This window comes from Fistularia commersonii, chromosome 23 (genome assembly GCF_037954325.1).
Source record: "Fistularia commersonii isolate RoL2024-O1a breed Wild chromosome 23, RoL_Fcom_v1.0, whole genome shotgun sequence".
NCBI lineage: Eukaryota > Metazoa > Chordata > Actinopteri > Syngnathiformes > Fistulariidae > Fistularia > Fistularia commersonii.
This window is the reverse complement of record NC_141306.1, coordinates 5,780,762-5,804,053: the sequence shown is the minus strand read 5'-3', so window position 1 is coordinate 5,804,053 and position 23,292 is coordinate 5,780,762. Positions and strand designations below refer to the sequence as shown.

Here is a 23,292-nt window from a genome sequence, read left to right as displayed (position 1 = left end):
AAACATCCAGAAGGCTTTGCGTCTTCACACCTCATAAAGACCGCAGGCTCGGCCCTCGAGACGGACTCCTTCCGAATAATGGCGCCAACGGAGTGAAATCCATCGGCACTTACCGAACCCCTGATGGCGGCCATGTTTGTTTTGGTCAGCTGGTTTCCGTCGCTGCCTTCACGTCAGGTGAGTCGTCTGTTTGGGGTTTTTCTTCCCACAGAGCCGAAATGTGGCCTCTGATCGCTGATGTTTTGCAGCCCCTCTGTGCTTCGGCCCGTAACTGTGTGCAGCCGAACATTCACCTCCTTAACTGTGAAATAAAGGTGCCGGAAAGTTTTTAACACCCTCCGTCCGAGTGGTTGAATCCTCTCCCCACGCGTCTGAATCTACTTTTTCCACAGCTACCGCAGTAATCCCATTCTTAATGTCAATTTAAAATGATCTCTTAAAGCTGAATGTAAATCATTTATCTACATTTATTTATTTTACATTTATTAGATCGCTCATGTAATTACCAGAAGTTTATACCACTTCTAGCAAATTAAGATAATTAAGGAAGTAAATTGAGATCCTCTCAATTTAATATTCAGAATGCACATTTTTTTCATTTTTTCCATTTTATTTGACTTTTTTATTAATCTGTCTTGAGAGTTGATAGAAATCACAGGTTTAAAAAAATATATATTGCAAAAACTGTAATGGAAAAAAAAAAAACTATTCAAGCCTATTTGGTTTAGATATTCAAATGTGTTTATTTCATTTATCTATTCTAAGTTTATTTCAAATTCCCAATGTTATTGACCAGGTTGTCTGTCCATGCCTTTAAGTTCCCTCCCGCAGGCAGTCGACTCACCAGTGATAATTGTACATCTGAATATTGATCATCCATTCCTGTCAGTTCTGAAAACACTGCACACACACACACACACACACACACACACACACACACACACATGTTCTCGTAGTTACATACAAATGCACAATGAATTGCAACTCCGCGCCTCCCTAGCGGGTGGTGCAGGGGGAAGCAAATACAGGAGGAAAAAAAAAGCGAGCCCCAGGATCTCTGTGGCTAAAAGGGGCTTCAGGCAGACGAGTCCAGAACTGCGATCTGATCGGCTCTTGATTTGTTCAAGAGTCCCTTGACTCTCATGGGCGATATAACATCACAAAGTCATCTCAGGAACTACTTGCCATCAGCAGATCGGATCACAAGGGCCAGTTTTTCTTGGTTTTCTCCCCTGATTTTTAGACATTCAGTGTGCATTAGCAGCCATAGCCCCTAAAAACTGCCACAGTCTCACAGGCAACAACCTAAAGTTGTTCAGAGTAAAGGAGCAGAGAAGAGACAGAATCCAAAATAGATTCTGAAACTGCAAAATGCACATGGATAACATGGTACTAAAAAGTGACAAACATTTTTTCCATAGAAAAAAAGGTTGAAGAGAGTTGATTTTGTTTTTATCGCTTTAGAAATAAGATTTAATCATTCTGTGTACTTAAGTGGTTGCAGTTGCTAAATGAAAAGATGCTGCCAGTATTTATTTTTATTTTATTTTTTTCATATTTTACAGCTCCCGCTTGCAGCAGGGGTTACCAGTAGCAACCGTCTGTCCACATGTACTTCGTCGTTACACAAGGCTCGATAATGCAGCTCGGTTGAGAATCGTCTCGGCGGTTCGAGCGTCATACATCATGTGTGTCAAGCTATGCATGTAACAGCAAATTTATTTCTCGTAAGTTGAGCAACAATTCGCAAAATATAGCCCCTGATGTCTGTTTTCTCTCCGAGACGCCAAGCCACTCTGTCAGCGATATTGGCCTCTGGATGGTGAATGATGGGCCTTTGTCCCGTAGCTGGCCTTTCGGCTCAACATCAGATACTTGAACGTACTTATTCTAAGAAGAGACTTCTTGAACGTCACTTTGTCTCTGTTTTAATTTCGAGAGCAGCGTGAATGCGGTTGATTTTCATAACAAAACATAAACTAACGATGTCGTTCGGAGCGTTTCCACAACTGGGAAAATTGACCGAGATAATCAGAACAGGGTAAAACAACAGATGCAGGTTTCATACGTCTACGTATTTTAGACACGAACACACACACACATACATACACACGCGCACGTGCACACGCTCACACCGGGTGTGGAAAGGAGGTTGTGGGAGGTGACAGAGGCGCAGACACTCTGGAGTCTCTGGATACTAATAACACACCACTGACACTGAGTGCAGCTTTCATGTGGCAAAAAGTCGGAGAGGGGAGGAGAGTAGTGTGTGTGTGTGTGTGTATGTGTGTTCGTGCGTGCATGTGTGTGTGCATGTGTATGTGTGTCTGGCTCGCAACCAACCAAACCCACAGGTTAGCCAACAAAAAGAGCCCATGACGATTAAGAAAGCATAGACAGGGATACTTTCAAACAGGCAAATGTAAAAAGTCAATAACTTTTGTTCAGCCTTAAGAAAAACAACAAGATTAACTGACAAGTATAAAACAGGATCTTGCTTTCCAAAGCGAATAACAGTATATTCCATGATTTAACCCTCCGGGGAAAAATGTCTGATCCTTCTGATATTTCAACAACATGTTTTCGCTGGTTCTGTTTGAATCTTATCGATTACAATTAGATTATAATTCAATTTGAGATCATCAGCTCCTCCCTTATGTGAGGGGCAACCCTGGGAACGCGCTGTCGACGTTCTTCGGTGAAAATGTGGAACTATTTTTGGGGAAAGCGCTGCGGCGCGGCGGTTAGTGCTTTCCGCCTCACGGCGAGACGGTCCCCGGATCGGCTGTGGAGAAAGAGGTGCGGAGCCGGAGGCGACGAGAACAGCAACAACCAAGACAAAGGAGAGAGTTCCTCGACATCCACGCTTGGACAGATCCCGCCACTTCGCCGGTCATTAGAGCGCCGCGGTGGCCGAACCCACCCGCAGCCCCGCTGTCTTTTTAGATAAAAATGCTTTAAGACTTCACAGGAGCAGTTTTAAAAGGTTATAAGGCTCTCACGGTAGATAGCGCTCACCCTAATAACACACACACTCACACACCCATGGCGGCAGATCTGCCGTGCAAAGTGCTAACCAGTTCATCGGGAGTAAGATGGGTTTTGGTGTCTTGCCCGTGGACACTTCGGCATGCAGACGGGGAATTGAGTCAGCGAGTCAAGTCATATTTTATTTATATGATGCCAAATCACAACCCAGTTGTTTGATGACACTTTCCATGTAGAACCACGCACTGAACCACGCTCTTTAAAGCGATCTGAAGAAACTCTACGTTCTCCTACGGGTGAGCGTTTGGCGACGGCAACGGGGAAACTCTGCAGAAAGCGTGGACAGATCCCGGCTCGATGCGGGCGGCCTTCTGCCAAGAACGGTTGGGGTTGAAAGACAGAGCGAGAAAGAGAGACGAGAGGATAGTCAGATAGAAAGCATTGAGACGGGCTGGAGAGGGATAACAGTTACACTTTACTCTCTGAAATGATATAATAACAAGTTTGATATTCTCAAAAGAAATAATGGTGAGAGCCTGGCAGGACGGCGACAGGAGATCAGCCTTGGAACCTGCAAAGGAGAGAACAACTCAGAAACATCCATTCATTCCCTCACTTCAAATCACACCTAAAAAAACACCATCAATTTTTTTATGGATATATATGCATATATATTGATATATGCATGCGTGTGTGTGTGTATGTGTATATGTGTATGTATAAATATATATTTTTCTTTGTTACCACTTTTATTCATTTTCAGTGTTTGCTTTTAATCTGTATATTTTGTATATGTCTGTATGGTGGCCTCGAGTGTCGAGTGGGTTATTATTATTATTATTATTATTATTATTATTATCATTATTAAGATATGAGTTACCATACTGCACTGATGAAGATACAGAAGTGCAGACAGGATTGGAGGAGTTGGAGGGATGAAAGAAGTGCATTATGGGATATTCCCCAGTAGAGTGCGCCTGTGGCAGCAGAACTAGTTAGCCCAGGGCTAACTAGAAGCTTTAAGCTTTTAGGTTTTAAGCCTATTGTCAAACAAAAGGGTGAATGGGAACTGGAAGGTGGTTCCACATCCGCCTGAAGCCTCCGGGGTCACACCGTGACCTTTGGCATGACATGTTTGTCACTTCACTGAGGCCACCAAATGGGCGTCAACATATTCTTTCATGTTTTATACCGTGTATATTTCTCATCTCGGATGCTTGAACTACTCTACACACTCCCTGCATTGTGTCAGAGGTTGTCACATCACTACAATCTCACTCTGCAAACACCGTGACTTCAAAACTGTTCCGGGAACCAAAAGGTTTTTTAAAAAAAACAAATTCCTGTTTGGGCTCTCGTCGACCTCCGGCCCGTCGGAGAAGAATGCGCCGGAACACCAGAGAGAGAAGACCTAAAGGACTTGTATCAACCTGTGACCGACGCCAAGGTAAGAAACACACAGCTCCGGGTCGGTTGTTGGTTTGACCGAGGAGCAAAATGTCCGACTGTGTGGGCGAAAACGCCGCGGTCAGACTTTGACGCCTCATCTTCGTGCAAATGGAAAATATAAAAAGCGAGGCGAGGTGAGTCCAGGTTGCTGTTTTCCAATCTTCGGCGGTGACGGGCAGGAAGAGGGCGTGGAGACACGGGCGAGGTGATGACATCAGCTCCCTGGAGCCGAGCGGAGGGGAAAACTCAGCAGTGGAAGAAACCTTTATTACCGTTTCGTGAAAGACGTTACTTTCCTTTCCCCGCCCGAGGCCGTTGTCTCCACGGTGTGGAACTATAACCTGCTTTCAGAGCCGATAAGCGTAGCAGACACCTGCAATCTTTTACAAAATGCTGACGGCAAACGAACCTGCTGCCGGATTCTGGACGAGCTTCTTTGAATTTTGGAGAAGCTGTTTTGAAGCGAGTTCTGCTGACGTGGCGTGACGCGTCGTCTTACCTCAAATAAAGGACATATCGATAACGCTACATTTCTGAACCTGTGATTCCACACCCAACTGGCACATTAAAAACAGACGGTGATAAATCAGCATCTGACTGTCAGCTAAAAGAAATGTATCAACACAACACACTCTTCTGTTTGGCTGCAAACAAAGGAGCGCTGATGGATCCAAGATGGAGGGGGGGGGTTTGACAGACTGTTTTTTTTTTTTTTTTTACCTTGAATTAGCTCAATAGCAGCTAGGCTTGGTGCAGTGGTTTGTGCTTCTGCCTCACGGTTGAATTTGCATGGATTTTCCGTTGCAATCCAGAGAAAAAGAAGTCAACTGAAGATGCTAAATTGCCCCCCATGTGAAAGGTTGGCTGTTCCACAGTGAACCCCGCTTCTCGCACAATGACAATAAGCTCCGCCCCTCCTGTGCAGGAAAAAGATTATGAATGAATAAAGTGGCATTGTTATTAACAACATCACACAAATATGCAATGACTAATTAAAAGTTAGCAGTAATTCACTAACTCCTGCATGAAAAAAATCCAAATGCAACAGAAATGCCACTGATCAGAACATGCAAATCAGGTGCGCGGGCCGATAGCAGGGAGATCATTGGAGGACGACAGGACGGCGGAGGCCTGAGCGATTGACTGCACCTGCGTGGAAAGTGCAGACGCACCGAGGAGGAGAAGGAGCGGCGAGGAAGAGACGACCGGGAACGTAAGGAAGAAAGCAAATGACACAAACACAATATAAACCAGATTTGGGCATTTTATGGCCCGCGGGCCACGTCCAGCCCACTAAACTATTTTCTTTGAATATTTCAATAAGTATTTTCAATCAATATTGAATTTAGAAATTCATTTTTTCCCCCCTTTTGTTTAATTTTGTATGGATGATTATATACAAGATAATGTCAGTACATTTATATGATCATTAATGATTTTGAAGTTGGAATAAAATGCCAAAAAAATTGAAATATTTAAATTGCAATTTTCATTTTGTTCAGTTTACATAATAGCTTGTTGGCCCCAAATGAAAATTAAATAAGAAATGTGGCCCACCAGCCAAAATAATTGCCCACCCCTGACATAAACCCCCAAAATGAAGAGACCAGCCTGCCAACGGTCCCGGCAAACCAAAAACTGTTGTTTTAATTTGATATTTGAAGTGGTTTCCTATCAAAGTCTTGGTGTTACACTGGGGAGTAAACATGCTTGCAACCTAAGGTGATGTACATTATTGTTTATTTTAATTTTGTGGCCATCACATGGGTTTGTTTACTTCCTGCTGACAAATGTGCACCTGCGATTGTGGTATTTCTGCTCCCAGGGTGAAGTGAGTGCATAGAACTCTGTCGCTTGTGGGCCCATACTTTTCCTTTTAAAAGCATGGATTTTATTTTTATGAAAGTACTGAGAGATCATGATCATTTCAGTGTGCGTGTGGATTTCTAGCTTGGCGTGCGTTTTCTTGGTTTTGACTGTTTTATACAAGCGGACTTTTGTTCCCTATCAGTATAGATAATGCTTTAATTAATTGTAGTGAAAAAAATGTCATTGAATTTTGAGTAACTCCATTGTTCACTACGAAATCCAATGATTTTTTTTCCTCTGCTTGCACTGTAATTAACCCTTAGCTTCCTCTTTCTGTGCTCATTTTTCATATATCTGATTTTTCTGCGCGTTTCACCCTCGTCGTCGTTTCACAGGATTTAATAGCAAGTTTGCTTCCCCCCCAGGGCTCACACACACACACACACACACACACACACACACACACACACACACGTTCGTTACTGCTGGTAATCAACAACATAACCAGAGTAACTCGTGGAAATAGAGATTTTTTTTTGCATGCTGAGTTTGAATTGTTGATTTGAATTAGTTTTGTGACTTCTGACCACTGCTGTGATTGTTTGCTGTTGATAAAAAGGTGGAGAACACAGAAACCTGCAGCGCCCTCTTGTGTTCTGGGGCCACAGCTGAGCGATTCATTGCGTCCGTTCTGTGCAGTGATAAAACCTTGTATTCCCCGAAATCCCTTAGAAAATTATGAGAGCGCTGATGCTAATTACCCAGCGAATCATCCGTCTGCGTTCGTCAGACGCTCCGCTTCTTGTCAGTGTCCTTGGCCGCCTCCTTTTTATCTGCTCTCTGCCTTGCAATTGACCATGAAACTTTGGTTGTGATGAACAATTATGAAAATAAATGGCGGACAAGAAAATAAATGCAGAATCAAAAAACAACCAAACATGGTTTGAAGAGCTACATTACATTTTTTTTGGGGTGGTGTGGCGCTCCCGCTTCACCATGAGAAGGTTTGATTCCCACAGGGGGCCTTTCTGTGTGGGGGTTTGCATGTTCTCACTGTGTCTGAATGGGGTTCATCCACGCGCTCCGGTTTCCTCCCACTGTCCAAAAACAAGCAGGAAGTTAATGGGAGATCCTAAAAATTGCCCAGACGAGCGAATTCGTTTGCATGTGATTGACTCGGTGAATCCCATCTCTGGCCCAGGGAAAGCTGGGATCGACTCCAGCACCTGTGTGACCCTGAATGCAGGATGAGCGGAATCAATTATGAGTGAACTCTAAACATTAAAAATGAGCTCTGCCAGGGTTTTTGATTTTCATTCAGCTTGTAGATTAATGAATAATCAGGCAAGGAGAGGTGAGCGTTGTTTTAAAGAATTTTGTGTGTGTGTGTGTGTGTGTGTGTGTGTGTGTGTGTGTGTGTGTGTGTGTGTGTGTGTGTGTGTGTGAGAGAGAGCAAGCGCCCACCAATGGATCATTGACTTATTCCAGATATAGCCGACCTTCACGACTGACGCACTTTGTTTTATATGTAATTTAGATTTAAATATGACTTGAGTTTCTTAAAATTTAGTTTCATGATTCTGTTTTGGAAATTTAGAACAAAGAATAGAATAGTCACACATGCACACATTTGTCTTACTTGAACTTTCATTGATTTTTGAAAATTTAATTTAAAAAAATGTATTCAATTCTTTTTTAAAATAGATCTTTTCAATTAATTAGTTCTTTCACCCTGAAAACCCCTTGCAAAGGCTTTTCTCTTGATTCCACTGAACAGTAGAAATACAAGCCTTTTTGTTTAAAATGATCAGACTTGGACACAAACCTATTGATATTGACTCGGTTCTTTTTTCTTTTTTTTTTCTCTCAGTATTTCTGTTCGATGTAATCCACTACTTTCTGGTCCTGGAGGTCTTGAGGCAGGAGGCCGTTCCCTGGGCTGACAATTAGGAATAATTACAGCGGTGGAGTGAAAGCTTTATTTAACAACCTGCGTCCCAAATTGCCGATAATTGACTCGGCCGTTTTATAAAATCATTGATTCTTTTCCAGATGTTGGGGAGGCAAACAATGACTTCAGAGAAAATGCCTCGGGGTCACTGAAGCACAAAGAGAATAACAGAGATTGAATATTTGGTTTTATTTTTCCCCAAAACAAACTAATTCATTCGTTATTCTTTTTTTTTGGAAATACTTGACCGGTTAATTTGTCTGTGTGTCATCCTCCACCTGGACCATAAATGTCTGTGGATGTCAAATATTGTCCAGTTAGTTTCTTTCAGTTTTCTCAGCATAAATAGAACATCCATCCATTTTCTATCGCTGGGCCTACACTTAAGGTTGCAGGGGATGCCGTCTCGGCTGTCACGGGGTGAGATGCGGGTTGAACCCTGGACTGGTTGCCAGTCAATTACAAGGCCATGTACAAGGACAGATAACATTTATGGCAATTTTCCCCATTTTTTTTTTTCCAATTAACCTGCTGCATGGTTTTTGGACCGGAGGACCCGCTGTGGGAGGAAACCAGAGGACCCAGAGAAAACCCAGGGGGAGAACATGCAAACTCCATAAAGGTCCCGTCGTGCTGTGATGCCAAAGCGTTGACCGCTCTGCCACCAGGCCGCCCATAAATAGAACAATTAAAGAAAAAATCCCGAACAAATTTGCCTTGACCGAAAAGGCTTTTTTCTACCCGACGTGCATGAACCCATTTTGAAAAGTAAGAAAATAATAAAAATAGGTATCTGCAAAATAGAGAGTTTGCAAGTACGCTGGTTTTCATAATTCAGTTTTAGATTTGTCAGTAATATTCCTAAATAGGCTTTTGAATCTTTTAGGTGTCATGCGTTTTCACTTACTAAATTATTCCATGGATTGACTTTTAATTGATAAATATCTTCAATCTAGATTTATCCCTTCTAAATTCATCTTTATTGGCTCAGCTTGGAAACATCGTCTGCAAGCTGATTATTTATCTGTACTTTGTTGTGCATTTTCAAAATCGCTGAATTTTAGGCTCTGTGAGTTTAAGAATAATTAATAGTAATAGTTAAGAATTTGCTCCATAACAATCACACTGTGAGATGTAGCTCAGTCTCCACAGACACACAAACGGTTTTCATGTCATTCAAAGACAGGATTACAAAAACAAGATTACGTGAAGATATAGTTCTACTTTGCAATTAAACATCTAATCCATATATATATATATTTGTGCTGAGATAGGAAATTACCAAAATCTCTAAGATCTGAAATGTGAAAAAATTGTTGACTATAATGCAAAGGCATTCTATTCTTATTTGGTACTTTCGTCCCTCCTTTACTTTCTCAGCCTCAGTTTCCAGACGCCAACTTTTTTTATGGGAAATTTCAATTTTGGCGTCAGAAAGTCCGTCTAAATGCCAATTCATTAAAGAAATGGATAAAAAATGCATCCCCAACAATTCTAATGGAGATAAAGGTCTTATTGTGGCGGCTCTGATTTGATTTATGAGATGAACGACCTCATGAAAAGAACATTCTGGGTTTTCAAAAATCAAATATTTGCAAAACAAGCCAAGCTGAGATATTATTGTGAGCTGTGGCGGCTTGACTGTGAAATAAGAACATGAAGCCATGCGTTGAGCCATTAGAATACAAAATATAATAAAATGTATTTTTATCCCAATCTAAGCCCAGCTTTATTGAACGCAGTTTGTGAGTCATTTGTGTTGGAATGATATTTATGCTAATAAATTGCGGCTGTTTAGAAACAGAACCGAGTGAACTATATTCTGGCACAATTTCACATTTCGAACAAAAAAAACAGAACGACAGTTGTATGAAGGCATCACTTTTGACTTTGTCACAAAGTACGCGATCATTGACGACATTAACTGCAACTATTGTAATGAGCATTATGAATGCTTGTAAATGAGAGACACACTGCTATCAGGCTCTGTGTGACCAAATGTGAGCATCAATGTGAAATTTACTTTTTGAAGTTATTCCATAATCTATTATTTCAGGCCCCATATCCTGCAGTCGGGGTCAGGGTGGGAGGCTTGTGATTGGCTGAGAGGAAGGAACACGCCGCCAGTCGATCACAGGACGTACAACAGTTCACTCATTTGCACGTCCGGGAAACTTAGGGTCTCCAAGTGCACGTTTTTGGACTGTGGGAGGAAAACAGAGAATCCGTAAGAAACCTGAAACATGCAAACGCCACACAGTCGGACCCTGTGCCGGCCGCTTGCCTGTTCAAATGGACAAAAATAAACAAGACCGGATAATAATCCAGTCCTCTTGAATCAAAAGTCTGTATATCTCTTTCCCATTTGCTTAAAGTTGCAGAATTAAAACCCAATCATGTTACAATCCATAGAACCATCGATGGGATTGCGTTTCTTCGCTTTCTGGTTTCAATCCTTGCGTTTCCTCAGATGAACTGAGGTGTGCTGTAAAAAAAAAAAAAAAAAAGAACCGCGGGTCTAAACATATTAAGGATTCCTCCTCGCATGCAGAAAAGACACACCTGGAAAACAATCGAAAACACATGTCCTGTTTGTTTGTTTTGTTTATTTTTATTTTATTGTAAAACAAAAGGGTAAAAAAGGTTTGCATTGGTTCAGAGGGGATTGTGTCTGTGCTTGAATGATGGGGTTTGTGTGTTCAGCCTTACTGATGTCTAATCACCCTTTGAGACGCACACACACACACACACACTGGCAGCCACAGCTGAGTTTCCAGACTATTTTTTTGGGGAGCGATGTAGAAAAATCGAAACGATCGGTTGTCATGCAAGTGATTGAAAAGCTCATTAAAGTCTTCACGGCGGCTCTGCTGTCAGAAAGGAAACAGAGATGGAAGCCCTTTCTGTAATAATATAACCAATACTATATTCAACAAAATAAAGAAAACAAAAGAATATTGTGAAAGCATGTGATGGGGCATTATGTAATAACCTGGTCAAAGTTCGTGATAAAACCAGTATTATTTAACAGAATTTCGAATTTCCCCACTGGGGATCACTAAAGAATTATGTAGTCTAATTGATTACCAATAGTAGAAGAGCACACTACATTATCTTAATCTTAATCATCGTTTAATCGTGAGAAGATTTCAGGCTAATTTCATATTTGAAAAATTCAATTTTTGGGTTAATTCTCACACAGCAACACAGATGATGACATTCATTTAGTTCTATTTGAAATACCATTTTCATGTCATTTCAACGTCACAAAAAAATGCGACTTCAGCATTTTCTAATTACCGTAGCCAAATGTAAATTGAACAATGAGAAAATGGCTAATTGGAAAATGGAAAATGGCTAAATGGCTGTTTTATGGCTAATTGTGGTGGATTATAACAAAACAGGCGAGTTATTGTGACCGTTATTCCATGATGCATTGTTACACGGTAATAACTGCAGAAGAGCGAAACATCCAATGTGCTTTAGCTTCATATAACAGGACTCTGACTTAACTGCTGCCAATCATTAGTGTTTAAAATAGCATTTTTATTTTTTGCCATAAATCCCTACTTGTATGTGAGGGTGCGTGGTACCTGCATTCTGTCCAGTGTCCAGCAGAGGGCAACTCACGTCAACACCTTTTATTTATCACTTTGGCTCAAATTAAGCCCCTCCTTCCTTGATTTATGACCTCGGAAAATATTTTCTCCACCAGTTTATGATTTCAATCACTACTTTCACATCTTCTCCAATGCATAAAAGATATTAATCTGGTAAATGGCGTCATGTCGGGCAACACGGTGGCCAGCGCTCTCCTCGCAGTACACACATCTAGATGTGTGTGTGTGTGTGTCGGTGCAGGTTCTCTCCAGGATCTCTGGCTGTCACACTCCAAACCGTAGAGGTCAAGGAGGTCAATCAAAACTCTTAAATTGTGGGCAGGGCTGGATCTGACAATGCATGCTTGTACGTCTCTGAATGCGTCCCAGTCCTTAGCAGACTCCATCCACGGGATAGATGGTGCCGATAAAAAATGAATGAGCGAGTGAATGAATGAACGAACGCTGCCATTTAGAGCAAATAAGTTAAAGAGACGAATGTTTTCAGAGCCTCACCCTCTCTCAGGAACAAGCGGTGGCCACAAATCCGAAGCTTCAGGTGTAAGTCCCCTCCTTATTCCTTAATGTCTTTATTTTATTTTCAGAAATTCAAATACAAAATTGTGAAAACCTGACGTGCGAAAAGAAAAACAGCGAAAAATGTAGCGAAAAACCAACTTTATTGACCCTCCCTTGGATTTCTGACCCGTTGGTCAAACACTTGAGCAACCTGCTTTTCAGTAAGAAATAAAAGAACAATCTGCACGGCCGCGAGACCAGAAGGAGATTTACTCTTCAAAAAAAACTGTAATAATACAATTAAAAAAAAAAAAAAATTAAAAATACTTGAGGAAAAAAAAAAAAAAATCTTTGAATTGGGATGGGGCTATTTGAGTGAATGTGTGTTTAGCCCCAGCAGAAGCTTCTGCTGCTTCCATTATAACCTGACCTGTCGTGTAAATGCTTAAAGTAACATTGTCAGTCGAATGTTGCAGACATTTGGCGACTAAGCGTGTTCGTCACCGAGTTGGCTTATTTCCTCACCGCTGCCAAAATGCTCCATAACGTCTTGCACCCTAAACCTTGTCTCCGTCGCGAGCGGCTCCGGTCGGCTCGCTCGTCCCACTCCGGATTTCGTCCCCTGGCGGTTTGCGTCTACGCAGTTTTTTTTTCCCCGTCACATCATCTGAGTCCTGGGCACGGAATCCTGTTGGTGTCCCGGGTACCAGTGGCCGAAATTGTTCATATATCCGCCAGAGGGCACGGGCACGCTCTTCGCCGCCATGCTGATGTCCCACAGAGAACACGGAGACGAAGCGGAGGGCAGCGGAGGGGCGAGGTGGTCTCCCTCCGGTCCGCCCGGCCCGTTCTTCATGATCTTCTTATACTTCGACCGTTTGTTCTGGAACCAGATTTTCACCTAAAAGTGCAGGACGGAAGAAAAAGAAATATTAGATATCAAGCATCAAACGCCTGTTTACGCATATTCTTTAAACATGGGTTACCAACTGGTGATGCTAGAGATAAACAGATGTGTCCTGGAATGAGGTGTCGTCATGACGGCAGCATGTGATTCGTATCTTTCAGCATTGATGGTTCTTCGCAGAAGTGCACGTCGCAGGGCGCTCATAGCCGCCCCCCCCCGCTATTAAAGATGCTGGCATTTGACCTTTGCCCCGCTAAACGTTTGGGTGGTCCCTTTCTTCTTTTGGCCAGAGGACGAAACGTGGGCTCAGACCGGAGCACAGTTTTAGATTTTTCCGTTTTTTGTTTTTTTTTTCCATCCCAGACTCAAGCTCCGGGAGAGGAAAGCTCTCCTCCTGGCTGCTTCACCAGAATCCTGCTTGAGGGGTCAAAGTTTGAATTGCGATCTCGTTGGCGGCGGATCGGCTAGCGAGCGAGAAGATCTCTGGCTCGATTCTGCGCCGAGTCGCCGTGTTCTCCCCCCCATCGGTTTCCGCGGTTTCCTCCCACGATCCGAAAACATGCGGGAGGTTCATCGGAGACCCTGAATTACCCGGACGCTTGAATGAGAGAACGAGTGGTTGTATGTCTCTATATGTGGGCCCGCGATTGGTCCGGGGTGAACTTCACATCTTTCCCAATGACAGCTTGGACCCTGAGAGCAGGACAAGCCGTTTAGGGAATGAATGACGAAATAAACGAAAGCCAACATTGGTCTTCGCCGCTAAAAATCCCTCCATCCTTGTGAGTGACGACAGGCATCAGCCATGATTCTATCACCTGTCAGCCTCTGAGCCTCATAAGCTCTTTCATTTTGAAGTAGTTCACTTTTGATTTTTCTTTCTTTTTCGGGGGGGCGGCAGGATTTTGTTTTTCTAAGATTTTTTTTTCCATTTCTCTTTTTTTTTGGGGGGGGGGGGCATCCAGGTCGCATCGATGAAACTCACACACCTGGCAAAATGTGGTCTGTGTAGCGAGAAAGCTTCAACTCCACCGCGCGTCACCGCACCAAAAGCAAAAGGAAAGGCTAGACGTTGTGTTACACTTCTAAAACTTCTTTAAAAGAACATATAGGAATAAGTCGGACGGCATAGAAACTTAAATCATTTCATGTGGCGACAGCGTGTCGTTCTAATTGCCGCGTTGTATGTTTCCAGTGCGCTAGCAAATTGAGCTTCAAATTACACTAATGTGCCTCTCAGGCAACCTGTCAGTTTGGGAGGAATGAATGAATCATAAATAATTACACCGAGTCAGTGAGGGATGCGTGTGTGCGAAACACATTTTAACGGCACTGTTAAAGGAAAATGAACACCCAAAGGGCTGATGCTGCTCGGAGTAAAAGAAGCAGAGCGGGAGATAAAAGACAGAGGGGGAGAAGAAAAAACACTCCTGGCATGGAAATTGTTTCCCCTCCACTTTGACATTCCTGGGAATTATTACTCTGGGATTTAAATGGGTATTTATGGATGGAGCAAGGTGGTTGAAGTGGTTTATGGAGGACAGTCTATTCCATAAAACAGCTAATTTCACCCTGTTTTAATGGACTCTAAGTATGTGGAAATAATTATCCCTTTGTTTGATAATCAACAAAGCACTCCGCTTTCACTCCCGGCTTATTACTTAAAGTCATGCAAAATAATATTTCACGTTAAATTTGATCTGGATTTTTCTACTACTTGCGGCGATTTCACGCCTCGACTTTTGCCCCAGTATGAAAAAAAGAACAAAAAAAAACTATTTTAAGATTATTTCTCGTCACCCGGCGTCAGCGCCCTTTGGTCGGAATTGAATGACGGAGAGTATTTGGTGGAAAACAGTGGTTCCGCCATGATAACATTTAGGGCGATTATAAATTGAAACAGTGAGGCTAAAGGGTACTATTTCTAGCCTTTCAATTTTTGTAAATGATCTCATAGCACCCACCTCCGGGGGGTCCTGAGCCCCCCACGCCCAGGAAACTCAAGATGGGGAGGAATACATTAAATCAAACCGTCAGTCCGTAAGCACATCCATCATTTTTGTGCCAAAGTAGAAAAACAGGAATCGCGCGTGTTACTATACTAAAGGTCTCCAATGTAAATATGGAGTCCAAATATTTGAAAACTGTAGAGCTCGCTTGTTATTCTTGTTGTGACAGTGAGCCCTTCTTTATAATAATCTTTTCACTCGCAATAAAAATGGCAGCTGCTGAGCCGTTGAGCTGCAGTGCCTGCGCGGTGCGCCGCACTGGAGGCCTGTAGATGAAGTAAAAAAAAAAGAATCGGGGCGAGTTTTGGGAGCGCCGTGTGGCTCAGGAGCCCATCCGTCAGTCAGCAGCACTTTAAGTTACGCCGCTTTACTGAGAGGATTTCTGCTGTAATTATTGGTTTCATATTCCAACAGCAACACGGACCTGACAGCTCCCCTGTAAGAGGGGCTAATGACACCGAGATTAGGGGAGGAGTGGGCTTGAGAGGCAGGCCAGGTGCCACAGTGTGTGTGTGTTTGTGTGTGTGTGTGTGTTATTTCATGTTTGCCTGCGTGAATGCGTCTGCACATGTTTTATTCCAGGGCTTGTCATAAGCGGTCGAGTTCACGGGGACAATTTGCCGGTCCTGATATGGAAAGTGGAATTATGGGTAAAGTGTGAACGGCTGTGAGAGCCCAACGTGCCGCCGCTTAAGAAAACACCGTCATCGAGGTTTCACAGCCCATTTGCAAATATTGTGACACGGCAGCTTCTAGAATATGTTCTCACTAAACACGGCGTGTGTGTGTGTGTGTGTGTGTAACGTATATAATGTGTGAGTGTGTGTATATGTTTTTCAGATGGTGCTTGTTTTCAGTGTTTTAGGGTGGGATTTTTTTAGCTTCCAGCATTTGAAGTCACAATAAAGTGAAACGTGCTAACAAGGATAGCCGCGCGAATGTGCCTGTATTTGTGTGTGTATGTGAGATGGACAAAGATAAAGAAGGGTAGAATTTATAGGAAAAAAAAACATGAAGCGCTACGTGCCGTTTCTCAGCTGCTTCTGGGAATAGTGGAGGTTTTACAGGGAAAGCGCTCGACGGTTGGCCGCCGGCCTAATAGCACCAAGCAGGATACAGACGATGTGTATGATCTCTATCTTCGGCGACACATGTTTTCGACTCCCCCGTCTGTATCTTGCGCACGGAGAATCGCACCCACCTATGAGTGGGGCTGATTATCACGGGGAACACGAGCGTTCATGGATTGATCCGTCCCGCCCCCTGGAAAGCACAACTTACTGAAACCCGTACAACTTTCTACGTTTGTCTCAAACAAAGGTGCTCGTCTCGATAGCAGACATACATAATTATGCAATTATGCACATGGAAGATGCAATCATCTATACCCTATGCAATTAAAGCACACCGTATATGTTTCGAAAAAAGGTCAACTTTATTTTATAAATTTCATCATTGTGTGAGTGGGTGAGTGCGTTTGAGTGTAAATATACCTTCTTTTTTAAGATAGATCTCATTAAACCTCTCAAATGTGATTAGAAGTCATCATGACCTCAAGGGTCGTTTTTTAAACAGTTAAAAAAAACACGTTTTCAACACTTTGCGGTTACTCTTACCTAATTAACACATTATTTTCCCATTTTATATATAATCTGTACATGGAATCATAACACAGGTGATTACAAAATCATTTGATCACTACATTTGGTGAGGACTAAAGAAGATCCATGTCTAGATCTGGATAGTTTAAACTGTTTATTATGAATAACAACAAGTATGACATAACCACACTTTGGCGTATAAAGATGTCTTCCCATGTCCTGGTAAATGATTCACAAGCCTTTACTTCATGACTCGTCTGTGAATTTTATTTCCATTTGTATTTAAATCCGTTTGCATTAATAATAAAAAAAATCCATCAGGGTAAAGTCCTCATTTAGAAATAAAACTGCACGCACCTAAAAAAAAACAATATTAATACGAAGCCCACAAAAATGCGTCTGCATTCCTCCGGCTACTGTAATAGCTTTTGGTGTCGTTACAAAAATCAGTCAAAGGCCTCTTTTCTCCTCCAAACACCTTAAAGAAAACACAGAAACTTCTTTTTCTTTTTTTTAAATGGAAAAAGACTCAGACGTGTTTGACCGGCGGCAGATTGGCATGCAGACGGTCGCTCCCACTGGAGTAGATGGCGGTAAACAAAGTGACCATCTCCTACTGTCAGTGTAAACACAAGAGCAGCGGTTCATTTCTAGGGGATTCGCTCTAACATGGCGACATCAAACGGTCGTAATACCGTGCACGCATCATTACCAGCGACTGCATCCCAAATAACCCGCTTTGTAGTGCACTTCTTCTAAACACGCAAGCAAACTCAACGCCGGAGCCTCATTTTTAAGGGCTACATAATAATAACCTATGATATTAACTACATGCAAAATTACATTACATCGGCCGAACTCAAAAAGTCCGTACCGATGCAGTTTTAGCGCAGGATCAATTAAATCGAAAGGCGACTACGGAAATGGAAATCCAGAAATTCCTCTCGTGGAAGCGATAACTTTAGTTGCACAGTGAAAAGGCTTCACCGTATGGCTTTTAAAAACATGATGATGGAAAAAGCTGTAATGTGACTTTATCCCTTTATGTCACAACAACCATCTGTTATCTGGAGTAGGTAACAACATATGTGGAATATGAAACAGTCTCCCTCTGCGTTAACAATAAATCAAGTAGGAAAGATTAATTACAATACACAGTGGTTGCTCTTTGGATAATAATAATCCATAAACTTAAAGACAGGTCAACTGTGATGTTAATCCCATTTAGAATTTCAGAAGGTGTAATGCAGCGTAACAATTGTTTCATAACGCACTACATTATAAATGTATCTATAATCTTAAATAGTAACGCTAGTAATTACGGTAAAAAGAAATTGTTTCTGAAAGATGTGACAATTGATTATATAACATGGTCAAGCAGTTAACGACATGATTTGGATTATATTGATGATAAGTTAGAGAATGCATGCTATTTTAATGTGCCTCTTTAATTAAGCACGTGTGTGTGTGTGTGTGTGTGTGTGTGTGTGTGTGTGTGTGTGTGTGTGTGTGTGTGTCTTGACACGCAAATGCTTAAACGGTCAACGCGAGCAGCCCTTTTAAAAGAGGGAAACCCATTTCTCTTCAAGCACGACTCATCTCTTTAGAAAAACGACACCGTTTCGACGTCGCAAAAGCACATTGTCGTTTCCCCTCCGTTCTCGACGGAATCTCGCAAGGACGCGTCTGAAAACACGTCAGGCATTTTCATTACAGATTTGGAAATATTTCCAGACACATTTGATGGTTTGAATTGTGGATTTAAAAAAAAGCGGGGCATCGGCCTTGGCAGAGAGCGTTACTCTCCGAATGTCCTTCTGGTTTGTATCTCGGCTCCGGATCCCTTTCATGTCCCATGTATTTTAAAATCAATTTCAAAACAAACATTCTGTAAACTTCACATGACATTTAAGTATATGGCGGTAAATGGCAGTATCTAATTACATGGAGGAGTGCGTAATGACAAGAGTTAACAAGAATGTACCGGTGCCTCTTTGAGCTTTTAGTAAGGCTTTATTACTCTGTCACTACAGCCTATAATGCAAATGCAGGAAGGCTTTGGTTACAAATGCATTGAAGCTATCAGTGCATGATGATATCATCTTAAAATAAAATGTTTAGAGTGGATCATGTTGCAATGCCTCAAAGGAATACACACACATATTTATGCATGCTCACTTTCTCTGTAACACACACCGTTTATTAAAGGTCATATTAGGATTTGCACAAAAAAAAACAAAACGCTGTTTCAGGCTTACGGCTGGCTTACAACTGGTCTTTCCAGAATCGGCGCTCGAGTGTTCGGAATTAAAATTGATTCACGAACAACGGCTCGCTCACGCCTCTGATACAAAGGGGTGCAGACGTGAGATGTTACATTTCAGACTCTTCTTAAGTCCTCAGTTTAGGATATGGACTTACAGGGAGTATTATGGGCTTTTAATATTGTGTGTGTGTGTGTGTGTGTGTGCCAGTTACCTGTGTCTGTGTCAGGCCCAGTTTAGCTGCCAGGTCGGCCCTCTCGGGCAGGGCAAGGTACTGGGTCTGCTGGAAGCGCTGGTTGAGGGCCTGCAGCTGCAGGCTGGAATAAATGGTCCGGGGCTTCCTGATTTTCTTCCCCTTTCCGTTGAGCCGCACCTCACCATTCTCTATCACCGCTGTGGGCTTCTCCTGTTCTGAACGAGGACCGGGGTCGAGTGTTAGCGAGACGCTCAACTTAAATATTTCCATATTCTCCCCCGTCCTTGGGCTCTTCGCCGCCGCCTCACGTCACCAACCGAATCGCTTGATTTTCCCATAACACGTATTGACTTATGTACATACACACAAGTAGAATTGCGGAGATGTTTTTGCAAAAGGCGTTTTTTTTTCAATGCAGTTTTTTTTTTTTTTTTGGATTTTAAAGAACAAGAGACAATATGAGGGATAAAAAAAAAATCACTTTTTTTATTTTGGAACTCTCCTGGTTGAAGAGCCTCTTCCTTCCGTCGCCATTTAATTATCTTTCCGATTGTTGGAGCTCATTTTATCTATTTTCTTTTCAAATTCTTACATTTTAGTTTTAATGTATTTATTTATTTAATTTCTGATTTATTTATTGATTTCGTTTTGGCCGCTCTCCTCCTCTTTGTCGAAGTTTGGAGAGAAAAGGGGGAAAAACAGGAGTCGGACTCCTCGCAGGAACTCTTTGCCAACAAAATTGATTCAACACTCATTTTGTGACAATTTCTATTGTCAATTTTCCCTGACAAGCCACAGGGGAAGCTCCTCGTCGCTGTCTAATAGTCGCCACGTGAGTTTATTTTCAAGAGAATAATGTGGAATAAATTGCTTTTGATGAGCGTTCCAGCTCCATTGAGAAATACTAAACTAAAACAAAATGTTAGTATGAAAAGGATTAGAAAGTAAAAGTGAAAACAGAAATTCAAGAAGCTGGTCTGCTTTTTTTTTTTCTTCCCCTCCTTTCCATCCCAACATACACATGGCCTCTATTAGGTTGCGTTAGATGTCGGTCAGAGAAAACAGAAATATACTTAGTCGGCATGTGTGCGGTGCAATATATGACAATGCCTGGTCGCGTGTGTGTGAGTGTATGTGTGTGTGTGTGTGTGTCCAGGATGTATCTTAATTTAATTTTAACTGGTGAGGCAAATCTATTATCATATCAGAAGCATTATTAAATGATAATATTTGAATAATTATGGCAGTGTTGCTGCATACCCTTAAAAAAGTACTACATCGAAAATTAGAATGAAGAAAAAAAGTTCCTCGCCGACTGATTCGTTAATAAGCGGCCCCTAATTTTAGGGAATTTCCAGGTGATTTTGTAATGAGGGGTTTAACTGATGTTGAATTACACCTGGGAATTTTACTCGCTTACTCCATAATAGCACAAATGACAATTTTATTTGTTCAATTTGTAAAGAGTTCCTAAAAGCAGCCGACAAATCCCCGTGATGTGATTCGGGGAAAAAAAAAAAAGCATGAATATGCACAGAGCTCAGGGCCCAAAAGTCAGGATTGTCTGCTGGGATGTCAGGGAGGGAACAGCTGCAGGGGGGTTGGGAGGCCCTCACGCCGCCGCCGGCCCTGGAAAGCAGGCAAACGCCACGGACGCTTCGGGGAGGAAGGCATCCACGCCTCGGCCGACAAATGAGCCGCGGCAGCTTTGGAGGAAGAATCCTCCTGATGAGACGGGGTTTGGTGGGGGGGGATCGGGTTTGAGCCTCCATTTGTTGGGCTTTTTGTGTCAGAGAATCAACACCAAACTGAATACTTTCAGTTACAAATTATTGGCAATTTTTGACTGATTTTATCTGTTCATTTTTATTTTTGAGTTCACGCTGATTTTGTTTTTCTTTGCATTTTCTCATGCACTAGAAATCCCTCCAGTGAGTACATTTAATCGTTTGCGAACGTAAAACCATATATTACACACTAGGTTTTTATGTCTTGAATTTTTTTTTTCAGTTTCCTATTGAACTATATTTCTATTCTTATATTAAAATTTTGAACTTTGAATTGGAATCAGAATGAGGAGATTTAAGGGAAGGGGAGGCTGTGAGGCCACAATCTGAACCTCCAGGCTTAGACTTCTCACACACACACACACACACACACACACACACACACACACACACACACACATAAATATTTTAAAAGGCAAAAGTATTGTCAGTAATGGTGGGGGAGGTGTGTGTGTGTATATGTGTGTCAGTCTTGGAAACCTAGAAATCTTAAAAAAAAAAGTTTGGTCATCAGTTCGGTTACGCTTTCCACTCCCGAACCCCTTGCCTCTTCTTCGTCCACGCCCGGGAAGCGAAGAATAAGCACAAAACGAAAACGCACTGGCTAAAGTAAAGTCCTGTCTCCGCTCCTCCTTTCGAGGATTTGAAACTTTTGGCTTCTTTGGTCGACTTAAACCATCACAGATCTTCACATGAAGGAACCCGTCTCTACCTTTAACAAAAGCTGAAGCCAACAGGAGCTCAGGGAGGAGAAGGAGCCCGATCTGATTCAAGGAGGGATGACAAGATGTCAAAAAGTCACCTTTTTCTCCTCTTTACTTATTTTTTTTCCTCCTCGGGCCTCGACATCCAACTCCGGAGCGTAAACACGTCCTTGTGGGCAACCAGTGTGTGGATTCAATTACTGAACCCGCTGTGGTTTATTTTCATGTTTTACAGTAAAGAAAAAAAACATCACCATACACTTGAGGCATCTGAATGATACTAAATAAGACATCTGTCAACTTTATAAGATGGTACGTTTAAATGCTCTTTTGCGTTATGGGTTTTGTTTTTTTTCCAGCCGCTCCGTGGTGCGTTCAAAGCTTTGACTCGTTCGCGTCCGAGCGTCTTATCATTTTCCAATTAAATACAGGGTTTTTTGATGGTTAAATCACGGGATTTGGAAGGAAATAAAAGTGTAAATAAAAGGAGGAATGGAGATTTGTAAACATACCGGCTTCCTCCAGCCTGGTGAGCCCCAGCGCGCCGCCGGGGCCCCCGTGCTGGTAGGGCAGGTAGGGCCCCGGGTGATGCGCGCTGACCGGGCTGTGGTACGGCGGGTATCCCAGCGGGCGGCCGTACGTGGACGCGGCGGTGGAGGAGAACGGCCCGTCGGGCTGCGTGGGTCCCGCGGCGTGCAGACCGTGGACCGCGTAGTGGTTGTGGGTGGGCTGCTGGGGTCCGGGGTATCCGTGGCCGCCGAACTCTAGGAAGGCCGACTTGGACGGGTCGGGCGGGAGCAGGGAGTCTGACATGGAGCTCATAGTCATCATTGGAGAGAGGAAAACACGCGGAGTGGGCTACGACCCCCGGCGTGGGGTCATGGCACGGCGGCTAGTGAGATTCAACTTTCGGAAAGGCGCTCCGGCGTCCACGGCGGCATCCGGTGATGTCGATGCGAGAGGCGTTCAGGTGTCTCCTCTGCATCCCAGCCGAGGGGGTCCATGAGGGGGCTCAGAGCCGCGGGGTCCGCACGGCTCCCGCAAAGACGCGCGGGACGCAGATCCACGCAGAGACGCCCGAATAAATATCTGTTAAAAAAAAAATAAATAGAAAAAAAAAAAAAAGTTGGAAAAAAACCAAAACAAAAATCCCCCAAACCTTGGGTTCTATCCTCCACGCGTCTTCCTTATTCTCGTCCCCTCCGTGCGGGAGGCGGCTCTCGGCGGACTGCGCGTCTGCGCGGGGACGCGCGGGCTCTGCACGCTCCCCGGGCCCCGCGGAGCGCGCTCATTGGTTGCGCCGCCCCGCCGTGTCACGCAAATCACGAGCAACCGGCGGGGAAGTGGCCCTTAGAGAGCGGGCCCGAAGAGGACCGCGATCGTGTGCGTGTATGTGCGTGTGTGAATTAAAAAAAAAAAAAAAAAAAAAAAAGGCATTTGCAAAAATATGATTTTTAACCGTTAAATCCCCCATGAGACGTTCAGGTGCCGCATTCAAAATCCTCCAGA

At 43.0% G+C, this 23,292-nt stretch overlaps 1 protein-coding gene across 1 annotated transcript; it reads right to left on the bottom strand.

Moving 5' to 3' along the window:
• Positions 1-12,457: 12,457 nt before the first annotated feature.
• On the bottom strand, positions 12,458-22,995 carry LOC147220761 (homeobox protein Dlx4a-like). Its single transcript, XM_086170522.1, has 3 exons — positions 22,296-22,995; positions 19,311-19,507; positions 12,458-13,216 (listed from the first exon to the last, which is right to left on the bottom strand). The coding sequence occupies exons 1-3, from the start codon at positions 22,612-22,614 to the stop codon at positions 12,974-12,976; spliced, it is 759 nt and encodes a 252-aa protein (XP_086026648.1). The 5' UTR covers positions 22,615-22,995; the 3' UTR covers positions 12,458-12,973.
• Between the last annotated feature and the right edge of the window lie 297 nt (positions 22,996-23,292).

Coding starts and splice junctions, on each gene's coding strand:
- LOC147220761 (XM_086170522.1), bottom strand. CDS start 22,614: ATGATGACTATGAGCTCCATGTCAGACTCCCTGCTCCCGCCCGACCCG. Junction 19,508..22,295: donor CACCAGGCTGGAGGAAGCCG/GTATGTTTACAA, acceptor GTCCTCGTTCAG/AACAGGAGAAGCCCACAGCG. Junction 13,217..19,310: donor TGGGCCTGACACAGACACAG/GTAACTGGCACA, acceptor CTGCACTTTTAG/GTGAAAATCTGGTTCCAGAA.